We start from the raw sequence: 16,317 nt of genomic DNA on the forward strand, positions 1-16,317 counted from the left end.
ACAGAGCTGTTATAAATATTTTTTCTACAAATACATCTCTTTCCTTTTTTCTTAATCTTTTTGAAATTTGGACCTCTTAGTGGTATTGTTGGGTCAAAGGAAATGAATGCATAGTTTTTACTTCCCTTTGGACTTCTAAGTTGTTCTCTAGAATGGTTGGACTAGAATGCTTGGACTAGTTAACAATACCACCAACAGTGCATGTGACCCTCTTTTCCCACATCCCCTTCAGAAATTGTACTTTTTTTTTCCTGTCATGTCAGCCTATCTGATAGGTGTGAGCTGATATCTCATAATTGTTTTAATTTGGATTTCTCTACTCAGCACTGATTTAAGAGCATTTTTCCATGTTACTAAGGGGAGCTTTGATTTCTTTTCTGAAAGCTGTCTTTTCATATACTTTGAGCATTTATCAACTGGGTAATGACTCATATTTTTATAAATTTGGCTATATATATGAGAAATGAGGCCTTTATCAGAGAAACTTTCTGTGATTTTTTTTTTTCTGTTTCCTGTTTCCTTCTAATTTTGGCTGCATTATTCTTGTTTTTTTAATTTTTATTTCTTGTGATCTTCCTCTATCTCTTGTTTGGTCATAAACTTCTTTTATCCATAGATATGACATGTACATTTTTCATGCTACCCTAATTTATGATATCACCCTTTATACCTTAATAATTTTATTCATTTTGACTTTGACATAGAGTGTGATATGTTCATCTATGCTTAGTTTCTGACAAATTGCTTACCAGTTTCCCTCAGTTTTTGTCAAATGGTGAGTTCTTTCCCCAAAAGCTTGGATCTTTGGGTTTATCAAATACTAGGTTATTATAGTTGTTTACTATTTCGTATTGTGTGCTTAATCTGTTGCACTGCTCTACCACTCTGTTTCTTAGTCAGTACCAGATTGTTTTTATGACTACAACTTTGTAATATAGTTTGAAATCTGGTACTATACTTTTTTCCCATTGATTTTAATTTTTTTCCTTTACATTTTTTTCATTGATTCCCTTGTTATTTTGGACTGTTTTTCCAGATGAATTTTGTTATTATTTTTTCTAACTTATACCTATAATTCTTTTGTAGTTTGTTTGGTATGCCAATGGATAAGTAAGTTAACTTGGGTAGAATTGTAGTTTTTATTATATTGGCTTGGCCTACCCAAGAGCAATTAATATTTCTCCACTTGTTCAGATTGAAAGAGAAATTTTATTTATTTTAAATAAAATTATAAGATATATAAGATTATACAGCATTACTAGGTTAGATCTATACTGAGAATAAAGGGTTTAACATAAACATCTACCATGTTAATAACAAAATCATCAAAATAAAAAGTCATGGAATTATATTTTAAATAGTGGGAAAAAGCATAGATAAACACAATTGTTACTTTTTTGCAGATGAAATGATGGTGTGCTTAGAGTCAGAGTCAGGTCTATATTTATTAAGTGCAATAAATATTTGTTAAGTGCCAGATAGTGTGATAAACATTGAGCATACAAAGAAAGGTGCAAAATAGTCCCAGTCCTCAAAGAACTCAAAGTCTAGTGAAGGAGACAGCACATATAAAAGAAGCTGAAAAAACTGGGAGAAGTTAACCTTCATGATGTCATGCAGAATTATGAGTTTCTGGAGCTGATGAAGTTGAGGAAAGTGTAGGAAAAACTTTGAGAATCCCAGCAAGAAGAGACAGATAAATCCATTTAAAGTACTTGGAGAATGTGCATAATACTTCTGGGATGGGAATGGGGCAGTGTCTTCCTTCTAGGATTCAGTCAGACACTAATTGTGAAATGTTACTCAAGTAAAAATAAAGAGACCTAATTTATTGTAGAAATATTAATTGTTCTTGAGTAAACTGAGCTAATATAATATGAATGACAATACTACCTAAATTTATTTATATATCCAGTGCTATGCCAACCAGACTGCCAGAGAATGACTTTTTTTTAATTAGAAAAATTAATAATAAATTAATAAAAGAAATTCATGTATAATAACAAAAAAAGTCAAGAATCTTAAAGGGACATAATGATGGGGGGAGGGGTGTAGAACAAAGGGGCCTGATTTAGACTGGATACGATACTACTGTAAAACAGTAATTTGGTACTAGTTAAAAAAGAAGAGCTTGATTAGGGGAACATATTAGGTATTTAACATACCAAAGCAAATAAACCTAGTTGCCTTCTGTTTGAGAAACCCCAAAGACCCCAAGCTACCGGGATAAAAATTCATTATTTTACCAAATGCTGGAAAAATCAAACAACCATCTGGCAGAACACCTCATACCATTTATCAAGATAAGATCAAAATGAATACATATCCTAGACATAAAAGATCACGTTAGACATTACCTTTCAAATATATGGATAGTGAAAGAGTTTATCATGAATAAATAAGTAATAGAGACAGTCATAGAAGTTATAGTGGAAAGTTTTAATTATATAAAATTGCCTAATATTTCCTAATACTTAAACAGTGTTGGCTTGGATCCTTTGACAGTTATTATTTGTCCCACATGAATCATCAGAAAGATAGTGTCTCAGCTGGGATTAGAACCCTGGTCCAGAGCTCTATCCATTAAACCAAAAAAATCTTACTTGATACCTCATCGTACTATGGAAGTGAATCCTGGGTTCTTGAAGATTACTTTGTCAGAACACAAAGTCTGGTAAGATATATCACTTGTCAGCTATGTTATAGTGGGAACTAGATGGCTGCCAATAGCTTTTCCAGCTTTCGAGCTATCAGTCTGTTAAGCTGGAAGAGCTTCAAAAATGGCCTGGAAATAAAATGTTTCTACCTTTTTTTTAATTTTAATTTTTAAAATTTGCTTTAAAATTATCATCCCACATTAATCCCACAATTCTTTATCAGAGGCATAGTGTATAAAAATCTTTACCTGGATTCAGGAAGACCTGATCATTTCCAAAAATATATCTCACTCTTTATATTTAGTATATTTAGTCTATCACTTATGTGTCAGAAGGTAAATTGAATTTCTTCATTCCTTGGCATCGGGGTTGATCATAGTTCTTAAGAGTAGCATCCAATCTAAATGTGGGTTTACCTAAACCCAGTTTGGCTACAAAATGATCAATTATTTATACTACAGCAGCACTTAAAGATTACTGACAAAATTCTTTGAAGGAGGAAGTATTCACACCAGCAAAATTACACATGCCTTGAAGTATGGAAGGTTGTGTGAGTTGTCTCTGTGTGTGCCTCAAACAATAAATTACAGATCTAAACCTACCCTCATTTAATGCCCAGTGTCTTCTCACCATTAAAACAACTTGGTTTCTCTATTAAAGCAATATGAATATATAAAACAATGATTGTTAAGGTCATTTTGTGACATAGTGTTTGTTTCACTCTTTGGTGAATTGGTTTTCTTTTGGTGAAGCCCCTCATGTGCTTTGTAACTTTTGGTTTATATTACTTTTCTCTTTTGGTCTTAGTTTAATTTGCATTAAGTGATGTAAGAAGATCCTTGTATCTACAAGCATTAGTGGAGTATCTCTTCAGATAGACTATTTCAGGAAACACAGGAAGATTAGCTGTACTATTTGATACGTTGTGAGTGATGAATGAGTTCAGAACAAAGGCATATGAAGGAGAGATAGCACACTTGAAGAACAGCAAAGGTTATATTCCATCCGCTAAAAGTGGTGGATTGGGATTACCTAATACATATTTATTAAGTTTGAATCTAGACTGGTTTGGATTTGAACTAATTTATTTCAGCAGCAGTATAATAAGCATTGTATAAAAGACTAAATATTTCTTTGGTAAAATGGAGCAGAACCATGTTGGCATCTAGTTACAGCTTCAGGGTCTCATCTTGCATTTGGGCATCATTGTGTTGTTGCCATCATCTTTATATGTTGGTACATGTAGAGGAGATTGCTAATATTTGCAAATGATGACTGGCTCCAGGAAATAATTCCCAAGTATGGACTGTTCCTTCCATTCCTGGACCACATATTCTTAAAGCTTCACATATTGGGACTCATATGGTGCTTTTTTGACTAGTGAACTAGTCAAATTATTTGGTAATTCCTATTTGGCCATTGTATTTCCCATCATGTTGTTTGGCGCAGGACCTAGAAGATTTATTTTGGTCCATTTGGTCACTTTGATTTTATATGCTTAATTTGAAATTTCTATAAACTTTCTATAAATCTAGTAGAGGGACTAATTTTTATTTGTATTTTCATTAGTGGCCATCACCCTACTTTGCATATAGTAGATTCTCTGTGCTCATTAAATTAAAGTTGGGCTGCCACTTTTATGTAATCATTCACTTTCTAATAATTAATGATATTCTTCAGTTCTTTCAGGGAGGAAGGAAGTATTCACACCAGCCCATGAAATAACATCGGTGAATCTCAGAGTGAGTCTTGTGACATAGTTGTTCCATTTTACACATGACAAACTGAAGTTCAGGGAGGTTAAATGACTTGCCAGTCATTTCAAACCCAAATCATTGTGACTCCTAACCAGCACATGAAATAATATATGTGAATCTCAAAGTGAGTCTTGTGACATAAGTTGTTCCATTTTACATATGACAAACTGAAGTTCAGGGAGGTTAAATGACTTGCCAGTCGTTTCAAACCCAAATCATTTTGACTTCTAAGGCCATAGGACTCCATTTATTTATTATACATTTTGATTGTTATCTTAATTGGATCCTTTTTATTAGTGACCTCCTTGGAGCATATGCATAGCAGTGGAATTTCTGAATCAGAGTATATTGGGATTTTAGCCACTCTATTTCATAATACCCTATTGCTTTCCAAAATAATTACACCAATTTCCATCTCCATTAGTTATCCATTACTGTGTCTGTCTTACTATGATCCAACAATTTGCTGAGTATGAGGTGAAATCTTATTTGTTGTTTTGACTTGAATTTCTCTCATTATTAGTGACTTTGAGAATTCTTTTATATTTTGTTAATAATTTGGAATTCTTCTTTTGAGAGCAGTTTATATCTTTTGACCACTTATATTGGATAATGGCTTTTGGGTTGTTTTTTTTTAATGTTTCATGTTATTGGTAGGAAACATGTAAAATGCATTATTTTGACATTGAAAGTTAAGAGCTTTTGCGCAAGCAAAGTTACTGCATCTATGATAAGAAAGGAGAAACAGATAAATGGGGGGAAATATTTGTGTCAGATTCTCAGATAAAGTTTTGATATCTAAGATGCCATCTAACAGATGAGTGTATGCATGTGTTTGCATTGTGTATGTGCATATACGTATGTTGTATATACATATATTAAAATACCATTCCTTAGCAAATAAGTGATCAAAGGACACAAATAAATTCTATAACATGCATCCATTGACATTTACAATTAAGTATTCCTGCTAGATAGATTAAAATATAGTAGAGAGATATGGAGAAGTCCTTACAATTCTGAGTAGGATTGCTTTTATTTCCTAAGTAAACTTTTTATTTAGTGTGTTTTTAAACACTCAGGTGAAACTGAGTATCTGTTTAATAAGTGTAAAATTTAGAACAGTCAGATGAAACTTAGTATCTGTTTATTAAGCTTAAAATTAAGCCTTGTGCAAAGTCAGTGATTTTTATTTTTATTTTTTTGCTTTTTTGGAGGAGGGGAAGGCAGGGCAATTGGGATTTAGTGACTACTCCCAGCCTTAAAAAGTTACTTGATACACTCGTTATTTGAAACTTTAAACCATTTCCTTGTTTAAAATAATGCCAGCCCACCAAAAAACAAAACAAAACCATACAAATTTCAATTCATAATGTACTAGAAATACAGTAGTAGTAGTATACTAAATAATGCTTTCAGTGGACAAATAAATTCAGCTTGACAAATTGGATGATAGATATTACTTTTGCCTTTCCATACTCTAATAGCAAGAATGGGGACTTTCAAAGCTCTGAGCCATGTATAATGGCTTTCACATCTTGGATCAGGGTTCTAGCTGGAGGGAGAGTAGTAAGAGGAAGAACCAGTGGTAAAAATTTGAAATGTGAAGAGTGGGAAGCAGAGGACCGGAGTGCTATGGAGGGCATGAAGGAAATAGATGGTAGAAAAGGAAGAGTAAAGAACAGAGAATGAAAACAAAGGATGGTGCTTCTTAGAGTATAAGGAAGGGGACAGTGACTAGAAGTAGAATGGTAGGAGATTTCAGTCCTTTTTTGCTTCGTTTCCTGCCTGGCCTGTAACTTTTATGGCTGATGAAAAGTGGAAAGTATGGTCCATATTGATGAGTAGCAATTGTGAGTTGAATAGTGAAGAGGCAGGGAGGGTCATCTCTGTCAGTAATAGAGGAATGGGGAATTCCTGTCGCCCATAGCATATAAGCTATATAGGTAGTAAGGAAACTCATCATGGGGCAGCTAAGTGGACAGAGCATCAGGCCTGGAGTCAGAAAGGTTCATATTCCTGAGTTCAAATCTGGCCTCAGACACTGCTAACTATGTGACCCCGAGCAGTCACTTAGCCTTTGTTTGCCATAATCCACTGGGCAAGGAAATGGTAAGCCATTCCAGTATCTTTTCCAAGAAAACCCCATGGAGAGGCATGTTGTGGTAGACAGGGTCATGAAAAGTCGATTGCTAATGAATGACCAAACAACAAAGATGGGGACTGCCTGTATTGTAATATTTGTGAAACCACCTAAGTACCTTCTTATCTTTCTGAGAGCATAGTGGTACAGTAAAGCTGTGTCAAATGATGTTCAGTTAGAAAATACAAAAGTTGTTCTTGTCTGCCTTTTAAAATCCTGTACTGCTGTGAGAAAGGAGCAGGGATTTTTGCTCTGATCGACACTTCATTCATTGCCTTGGTGTTCTTGATACCCAATTGTTGCAACCTTAGCAGTAATGTTTAATAGCATAATGAGAATTAATCTGTTCTCCTGTGTCAAGGACTCCTCAAAATTTACCATTAAGTGCTCTGCAACCAAAGCTTCTCAAGTATTCTTTCAATATTTTAGTAAATCTCTGTGATTCATTTATGCTATATTCAACCAGTTATACTACTGTTTAGATCAGGTGCATACAAATCAGCTTCCCCAGGTACTCTCAAGAAGTTGTTCTATCTTAGTCAGATTCTCCCATGAGGTCTTTATTATGCCTGGGTAGAAAGAGGGAAGAGGTGGTAGAATTAAAATAGGACAAAAAGAAGTGGGATTGAGGAAGAAAAATATATCTGAGCAAGGGGGGAGTACCCTATGATTATTAAGCACCAAGACTGATTTCTTTTGTGTCAGGTGGCTTTTTTTTACTTAAAAGAGGAATTCCAAAACTATTTTCAATGAGTGCATGACTTCCTAGAGGTACTACATCAAATGATATTAAAATTTTAAAGCATTTGTTGTATGAAGGAAAATAAATTCTCATTTACTTCAAAGTTATGATATACTTATTCACTCTTCAAGAATGAACAGCAAAAGGGAAAAACTATGTTCTAATGATTGCAAATGATGTTTGAAAGGCAAAATGCCAAACATGGGACTGAGGTAGAAAAACATGATTTTGTGGGTTCAAGCACACTCTCATGCTTTGTGCTTTGAATTTGATCCTTTCTTAAACCAAAGGCATTGAAACTATGAAAGAGCAGACTTGGCATAAATAAGTGGAAGGGTGAGTGAATTCATGAAGTTTTAAAGGCAAGGGGTTCCATATCCCCTTGTACAGAAGAGTAAACTGACCCTAGAGCAAGGGTTCTTTAACCATGAGAGAGAGAGAGAGAGAGAGAGAGAGAGAGAGAGAGAGAGAGAGAGAGTGTGTGTGTGTGTGTGTGTGTGTGTGTGTGTGTGTGTGTGTGTGTGAGAGAGAGAGATCTTTTTGGCAAGCTAGTGCTTATGGACCCCTTCTTAGGATAACATTTTTAAGTAGACAAAATAAAATATATAGGATTGCAAAGTTAACCATTTATATATATGTATATATTTTTTTAAGCAATTGGGGTTAAGTAACTTGCTCAAGATTACACGGCCAGTTATTTTGTGTGGGTGTTAAGTATCTGAGGCCTGAACCAATCCCGGGTCTCTTGACTCTGGGGGGCCAGTGCACTTACTTCTCCGCCTGGCCCTCCTACCATTAGTATTTGAAAAAGTTATGAATCAATAAACATTAAAGTTCCTACTATGTGCCAGACACTATGTTAAGGGGGTACAAAAGTGCTGGGATTACAAGTGAGGTGGACAGCCTCTATCCTCAAGGAGTTTACAATCTAATAGGAAAAATAACACGCAAAAGGAAAGGGGCTGGGAAGAAGACATTCTATTTCCAGCATGTCTAAAAACTCAGAGAAGTCCCAAAGTCTCACCAGTCAGGTGAGAAATGAGAATATATCCTTAAATGGAGATTATCAAAATAATAAAACTAAGTTAATAGACTCAAGGTTAAGAACCCCAGAATATGCCCAATAAAGCAGAAGGATTTATGAAAGCAATAGAAAAACTGGATCACTAAGGTTATGGAGTTCTAATCTGTTGAAAGATTAAAAGAAATATTAACTCATTTTCTGAAAGGCCATCAAGTAACCTTGGTTCTCTCCCAAAATCTGCTTATAGAATCTAATGAAAACTTTCTAAAAGCCTTTATAAAAATTCTTTAACCCAATCAAAGTTGTTTTTTCACCTTCAGATTTGTTGGAGTTTAAAACGTAATTAACATTACTTATAGACATTTTAGTAAGTTTTATATTGTATTTTTGGTTATTTCTATATAAAGTTGCATATTAGTTGCTTAGCTCTAGTTTTCTACTTTTTTAATATGGGAAAGTCCATTCCTAATTAAATCATTTTAATTTATGGCATGTCTTCAAGGAATTTGACCCACCATCAGTGTGGGTCTTGCATGCCTGCATGCTATTTTTGGAATTAAGGAAAACATTCTGGTATACAGATATGACTCTTCTCCTGTAGGCCTACAATAGATATCAAGCTGTCAGCTATAAGGGTTTCAAGCACTTAAAATTTCAAGTGGAATAGGCTGTACATTCTATGTTAAAGATACATTCAATATTCAAATTGCACATAAGACATAGAAATACACTTTATATTTCTTCAGGTGTTTTTTGCTGCCTGCTTGAAGTTATATCCAATAACAGACTTAGAGAAGATACTTTTTTTGATTTACTGCATGCAGGATTAGAAAGTAAACAGAATTAACTTTACTGTTTCCTAGTAATGTCCAAAGCAGACAGTACAACACAGTTACTTATTTTCTTTTGTGCTCTTTTTCTTTGCTAAGGTCAACCCTTCTACATATACCCTTGTTCCCAATCCCTACTTTTTTCTCTCTTAGCTGTCCCCAGTCTACTACCATTCTCTCCTTTCCACAAATAGTGCCCCAGGTCTTCTTATTCCTAAAAAGTCCAGCTGCCATTCCTTCAAATTTTCATCCCATATCTTACTTCTCTTTCACAGTTATACTTGAGGGGGTGGGGGTGGTCGGGAAGCCTCCAGAGAAGGGATGCTGTCTGCTTTCTATGCCTCGATGCATCTACTTCTCCCTTTACTTTTCAGCCTCCTCAAATCTGGCTTCCGACCTTACCACTTAAGTGAAATGGTTCTCTCTTCCATTATCAGTGACTTCTTAATTGCCAAATCCAGCTTCTTATTCCTCATCTTGCTTTACCATTTCTGCAACATTTGACACTATTGATCACCTTCTTCTGTGTATTCTCTCCTCTCTGGAGAGGAGACACTCTTCTTTATAGTATCTCCTGTCTGACTTCTCAGTTTGTTTTGTTCATTCTTTTTCCTTATTGTACGCCTCACCATGACTGTCTGCACATTCTTTCTTGTAAAGGTCAGAGAACCAAACCTATGATTCTGTGGGGATGACATAGAATGTATATATGATCATTTTTTAAAGCATATTTTTACTTTTAGCACATCTTCACTTTCATACATATTTTCCCAGAAGCATTTATAAATTTTGTGTTTATTGCCCGTAAATCCCTTTATAATCGGTTGTGGTTCACATTGCTCTTTAACAGCTCACTAATTGAAACTAACAATAATAGATACCTGAACACTAAATTTTTGTTTTTACTGCAATAATTACACACACACACACACACACACACACACACACAGTATGTAAGCATAACTTAAAACATCACTTAAAATAGCCTCTGGTATTTACAGAATATGATAATAAAGCATGTAATTGTTTTTACTACTGTACTATATCTGGTTTCCAAGGATAATGACAAAAGAAATTTTAAGAGGCTTTGAGCCTCTTAAATGGTAAACTGGAGCCCTTGTTTTTGTTTAGTTACACAGATAGAATTCTTTAGAGAGTGTAAAGAACTTTCTGTTGATAAAATGTCTAGTGGTATTCAGGATATGATATGAGTCCCAGCAAGTAAATGTTTTAGAAGTCAAATATATCCGTGTTTTGGGGTTCCTCCCTCATTTCCTTCTTTCCTTCCTCCTTCCCTTCCTCCCCTTTTCTTCTCCTTCCTCCAAAGTCAAGCACAAAACCCAAGGATCTTGTAAATGCTATCCTACCCAGATATTTTTCAGTGAAGAGGTGTTTTTAATTGATTATGTGTATTAAAGAACATTGCAAAACCCTTAAGAACACACTATATGGGACGATAGGGAACTAAAAGAAAAACCTGCCTCACTGATAATTTAGTCATTACAAAGACAGATAGAATGGTGGTAAAAGGACTGTATTTCAAAAAGTATGAATATTATCCTCATTATGTGATGATTTGATGAAATTATTCCATCTGGATTTTGTTACTCTGTACTTTATTTTACAAAATTGCTTATAGTATATAATATCACAAATTATATTAAAGGAATGAAGCATAGCTTTTTTATTCTAGACATTACTGAGTACTTGATATATTTTAAAACTTCAGTTTGGGAAATAGAAAAATAATTTGGTTGTTGGGTTGACTAACATTATGAATTACCGAAATGATTAAATATATACATGTATGTGCATGTATGTAGTGTATGTACATGTACACAGAAATGCATATACAGTGTGTTTTTTCCAGAATTTCTTTCCAAGATTAAAACTAGTCATAAAGTTACTGCATAAGTCTGAAAATTTGTGTAAAATTAAAAGCCAGACATTTGACCAGGTCTTCAAACATAGAGAATCTGAAGAGAATATAATTGATGAACCTTAAGAGGTAAGGGCTATCTATGATTACCAAACATCCTTAGTTCCTCCTATTATGAATTTAACCATCCATGAATTTGTTTTAATAATTCATTAACCCATTTATAATTATAGTCTCACTACTCTTAAGGAGGACAAATGCACAAAAATTGACCAAATATGTGTTTTAAGTAGTAGTACTTTATTTTATTTGTCATTAAGTTTATTTCATTTCAGCTTTTGAAACAAGTTCATTCTGAAGTTAGAATCAGAATTAGATTAAATGTGAGATAGTTTGATTACCCTAAATACCACTGACAGGAGAGAGAAATAAAATATCAATAAGAAACTGTTATACTTCTCCATTAGGAAATATTCACTGATTTGCCTTTTGGTTTGTGTCTCTAATTTTCATAATAAAACTTGATACCTCTTCTCCCTATCTTTCTCAATCCCTTGGTCATATAATTTAAAAAATATTATACTTTGATAAACTTTTACCTTTCTCAATATATCTTCCCTCCCCAACCCAGAAGGTAGTCCCTCTTAAAACAATGAATGGAAAAAGGTGAAAAAAAGCAGCTCAGCAGATTTACACACAATCAGTTAAGCTCAGCAGAGGATATTCAGGCTTCTACCTTCATTGGTCCCCAACTCTGCAAAGAGGGGAGGGAGGTGCATTCTTAGTTTCTAGTTGGGTGTCAGTTTTGGTCATTATTTCATAGTGTTGGACAGTTTTTTACTGTTGTTGTGTGGACACTGTATATATTGTTTGCTTGTTTTGCTTTCTTTGCATCAGTTCTTTTGTCTTCTGTGCCTTTCTGTATTTTTATTCACCATTTCTTACAGTACTGTGAAATTCCATCATTTTCTTGAACCATTATTTGTTTAGTCATTCCCCAGGTGACAGACATCTATTTTGTTTACAATTCTATGCTACCAATAAAAAGTCCTGCTTATAAATATTTTTGTGTATGTTGAATCTTTCTGTGCTCAACTTCCTTGGGGTATATGGCATGCAGTGAGATCTCTAGAGTAAAGGGGTGTAGACATTTTGGTCAAATTCCAAATTGCTTCCAGAATGATTGGACCAATTTTAGCATTAGGACATTATTACGCCTGCCTCCTTCAGTCCTTCCAACATGAATTACTCTTTGCCAATTTGCTGGGTGTGATGTCCAATCTCAGTTTTGTTTTCATTTATATTTCTTTAATTATTTGGAATATTCTTTCAAATGATTGTTGTTTGTAGTTTTTAAAAGGAGTTTTTTTTTTTTTAACCACTTACCCACTGGGGAATGCCTTTTGGTTTGTTTATTTAAGGTTCTTAAAAAATGGTGTTGACTAAGGATTTTTAAGGTGGGTAGAGCATACCTTGGGTCCTGGTACATGAGATTGACTACAAGTAGTAATGTGGCTTTACTAGATTCATCTGGGATGATTAAAATCACAAAACATTTAAATATTAAAAGGACTTTTACACATACATTCTTTGGACTAAAATATATTTTTGGAGGAGTTTTGAAAAATGTGTTTTAAAAAACAAACAACAAAGTCTAAAATCAAACACTAAAAAAGTTTCCCTCTTTGTAGCAGAACTGAAAGAAGATTCTGTAGGAAATTGTTCCATACCACATTAAAAAAACAAAGACAAGTGGGAAATAAACTCTAATACAGGTTACTTTCAAAATGACCAACTTGTCTATACTTTCTTCTGTTCCCTTCTGTGAATTAAAAAAAAAAATATTACTAGGACCCACTTTTTAGAGGGGAGTGGGTACATCAGTATTGCTAATTTCTTCCATTCCCTCCCTGAGAGAAAGAAAGGGAAGTTTTCTTCCTCGGTTTTTGATTTGACCTCCATATCTTATGCTTAGTTCCATCAGGATCTTTGAGGTATATAGCTCTGGATCTTCAGAGCTCTCCCTGAGATCTCAGGATAGAGTGTTAGGGATCTCAGAACCCTTGGATTCCTGAGTTGTTGCAATCAGAGTTTTGAGACACTGAGTTGGTCACCAGTAGCTGCTGTTCCCAAGGGCTTCCAAGGCCCTCGTACTAGTTGAAAAACAAAGCCCTCCACTATTGGAGTCTCTAGACTCAGTGTTGCCAGGCTACAAGTGTCCTCTTTCACTGTCCTGTACACTATGGTACTGGACTGGCTGGAGGGGGCTTCCTTTCATATTCCTCTTGGGGTTTTGGTTGACTTTATAAAGTTCTGGGGTAGAAGATGTCACTGTAGTTTTTCATCATTTTTCTTTTTCAAGATTACTTCATCACTATTTGGTTTGATGTGAATGTCAATTTTTTAGAGTAGGTATGTGGGAAAAGTGGATAGTCCACCAGCCAAGATATCTTGGCAGAAAATCCAAAATATGTATTTGAACCCTCAGGTATTTATTTTTTTAATGTTGCTATAGATCTGTTCTAATTATGTACATTTTTTATTCAGGTTTTGACTGGATCTCGTCAAAATTATTCATCTTCTGGCTACCATGATTTCAATAGATGGGAATCTCTATTGAAGATTAAAGAAGGATTGCTAAGGCAGAAGGAAATTGTAATTGACAGGTCAGTATATAATTGTTTTGAGTTTTCATGTTATGCTAAATCTGAGGTTTTCTTTCCACAGATATTATTTTTCATTTTCTGGAGTGGTATAAGAAATCCCTGTGTTACCTCAGTAGTTTCTTGATAATTGTATTCTGACTTGTGTTATAAATTAGATTTGTACCTATTTCATCCATATATTAGCTTGTAAAGCTGCTTGACAGTAGCAAAGATTATTCCAATTTTTATCTATGTATTTTTATTGCCTTGCTTTATATGTGGTCAGTGGCATATAAGATGTATATTTTATTGAGTTTCTCCCCCTAACAATCCTAAGTAGTAATATAATATAAAACCAAGCATGAGCAGCTTTCCAGAGGACTGCTGCTGTGAACAGCTTTCAAGGTTCTGATTACACAGTATAGTGAACTCTCTATTTATTCAGTAACAAATTAAGGCAAAACATGCACAGAAATTAAAATACAGCATTCACAATGTTATAACTTAACAATTTATCACTAAAGTGGCCACATAGTTTTCATCAAAGTGGTTACATAGTTTTAAACAAAGTACACTCATTTATTAACTCAGTCATTCTTTTTTTCTTTTTTAGTTTACATCATTCATTTCCACAAGATTTTGAGTTACAAATTTTCTCCCCATTTTTCTCCTACCCACCACCCCAAAACAGTGATCCCACTGAACAGCCTCTCCCCCAATCTGCTATCCCATATCTTCCCCCATCCCCCCTCCGACTTTCCAGTAGGGCACAGTAGATCTCTATGTCCAGTGCCTGTATATCTTATTTCCCAGTTATATGTAAAATAATAATAATAATGATATATACATTTTTAAACATTTGATTTTAAACCTTTGAATTCCAGATTCTTTTCCTACCTCCCTCATCACCCACCCTTACTGGGAATATAAGCAGTTGAATATAGGTTGTACATGTGTAGTTATGAAAAATATTTCCACAGTGGATATATTGTGAAAGACTGACTCTATTTCCCTCCATCCTATCCCAGCCCCACGTGTTCTGTTCTCTACTTTGATCCTGTCCCTTCTCAAAAGTGGGTGCTTCCAACTCCCCCCCCCCCCAGCCTGCCCTCCCTTCCATCACCCCCTTTCTCATCTCCTTCCCCCCTACTCTCCTGTAGGGTGAGATGCCCTGTTTAGTGTGTATATCATTCCTTCCCTAAGCCAAATTCAATGAGAATAAGGTTGACCCATTCCCATTTGCCTTCCTATTCTTCCCCTCCAATGTGACAGTTTTCCCTTGCCTCTTCTATATGAGATAATTTACCCCATTCTATCTCTTCCCTTCTCCTCTCATTATATTCCTCTCTCACCTCTTAATTTTACCTTTTCAGTATCATCCCTTCCTATTCAACTGGACCTGTGCCTTCTGTCTATGTATACCTGTACCCATATTACACATACATATGTATTCATATACCCTCCTATATAGACATATATATGTGTGTGTGACATTTCTATTCCCTTCAACTCTTCTCATATTGAGAAAAGTTTCATAAGTTTTAATTATCAATTTTCCATGTAGAAATGTAGTAGTTCAACTTTGATAAGTTCCTTATGATTTCTTTTCCCTGTTTACCTTCTCATGCTTCTCTTGCTTCTTGTATCTTATATCTGAATGTCGAATTTTCTATTCAGCTCTGGTTTTTTTCATCAAGAATGCTTGAAAGTCCTCTATTCCATTGAATAACCATATTTCCCCCTGAAACATGATATTCAGTTTTGCTGGGTTTGTGATCCTTGGTGATCCCAGCTCCTTTGACCTCTGGAATATCATGTTACAAGCCCTTCGATCCCTCAGTGTAGAAGCTGCCAGATCCTGTGTTAACTGATTTGTGTTTCCTCAGTATTCAAATTGTTTCTTCCTGGCTGCTTGTAATATTTTCTCCTTGATCTGGGAACTCCTCAACCTGGCTATAATATTCCTAGGAGTTTTCTTTTTGGGATCTTTTTTAGGAGGTGGTCCATGGATTCTTTCAACCTCTATTTTGCCCTCTGGTTCTAAAACATCAAGGCAATTTTTTTTTTTTTTTAAGCAATTGGGTTTAAGTAACTTGCTCAAGGTTACACAGCCAGTTATTATTTCTGGGTGTCGTGCTGAGTATCTGAGCCCGGATTCGATCCAGGTCATCCCGACACTGGAGCCGATGCTCTTACTCGCTGAGCCACCTGGCCGCCCCTAAGCAATTGGGGTTAAGTAACTTGCTCAAGGTTACACAGCCAGGTGTTTCTGGGTGGGTGCTAAGTGTCTGAGCCCGGGATTCGATCTCCAGGTGTTCTCAACACTGGAGCCGGTGCTCTTACTCGCTGTGCTACCTGGCTGCCCCAAGGCAATTTTCTTTGACAATTTCTTGAAGTATGATTTCTAGGGGTTTTTTTTTGTTTTGATCATGGCTTTCAGGTAGTCCAATAATTTTTAAATGATCTCTCCTCGATCTATTTTCCATGTCAGTGTTTTTTTTTTTCAAGGAAATATTTCACATTGCATCCTATTTTTTTTTCATTTGTTTGGATCCATTTAATAGTATCTTGATTTCTCATAAAGTCACTAGCTTCCATTTGGTCTAGTCTATTTCTGAAGGAATGATTCTCTTCAGTGAG

General features: G+C 35.0%; 1 protein-coding gene across 4 annotated transcripts in view; it reads left to right on the forward strand.

Moving 5' to 3' along the window:
• CEP85L (centrosomal protein 85 like) overlaps positions 1 to 16,317 on the forward strand; it is a 266,510-nt gene that overhangs the window by 199,288 nt on the left and 50,905 nt on the right. For all 4 annotated transcript variants that reach the window (XM_069076970.1, XM_069076968.1, XM_069076967.1 and 1 more), the window contains exon 4: positions 13,580 to 13,698. In XM_069076970.1, the coding sequence (XP_068933071.1) occupies positions 13,580 to 13,698 (119 nt within the window). The remainder of the gene's footprint in view (positions 1 to 13,579; positions 13,699 to 16,317) is intronic.

The sequence above is a fragment of the Petaurus breviceps genome, unplaced genomic scaffold (genome assembly GCF_028583685.1).
Source record: "Petaurus breviceps papuanus isolate PSGF00001 unplaced genomic scaffold, PetGlider_PUasm1.0 90977, whole genome shotgun sequence".
In the NCBI taxonomy this organism is placed as follows: domain Eukaryota; kingdom Metazoa; phylum Chordata; class Mammalia; order Diprotodontia; family Petauridae; genus Petaurus; species Petaurus breviceps.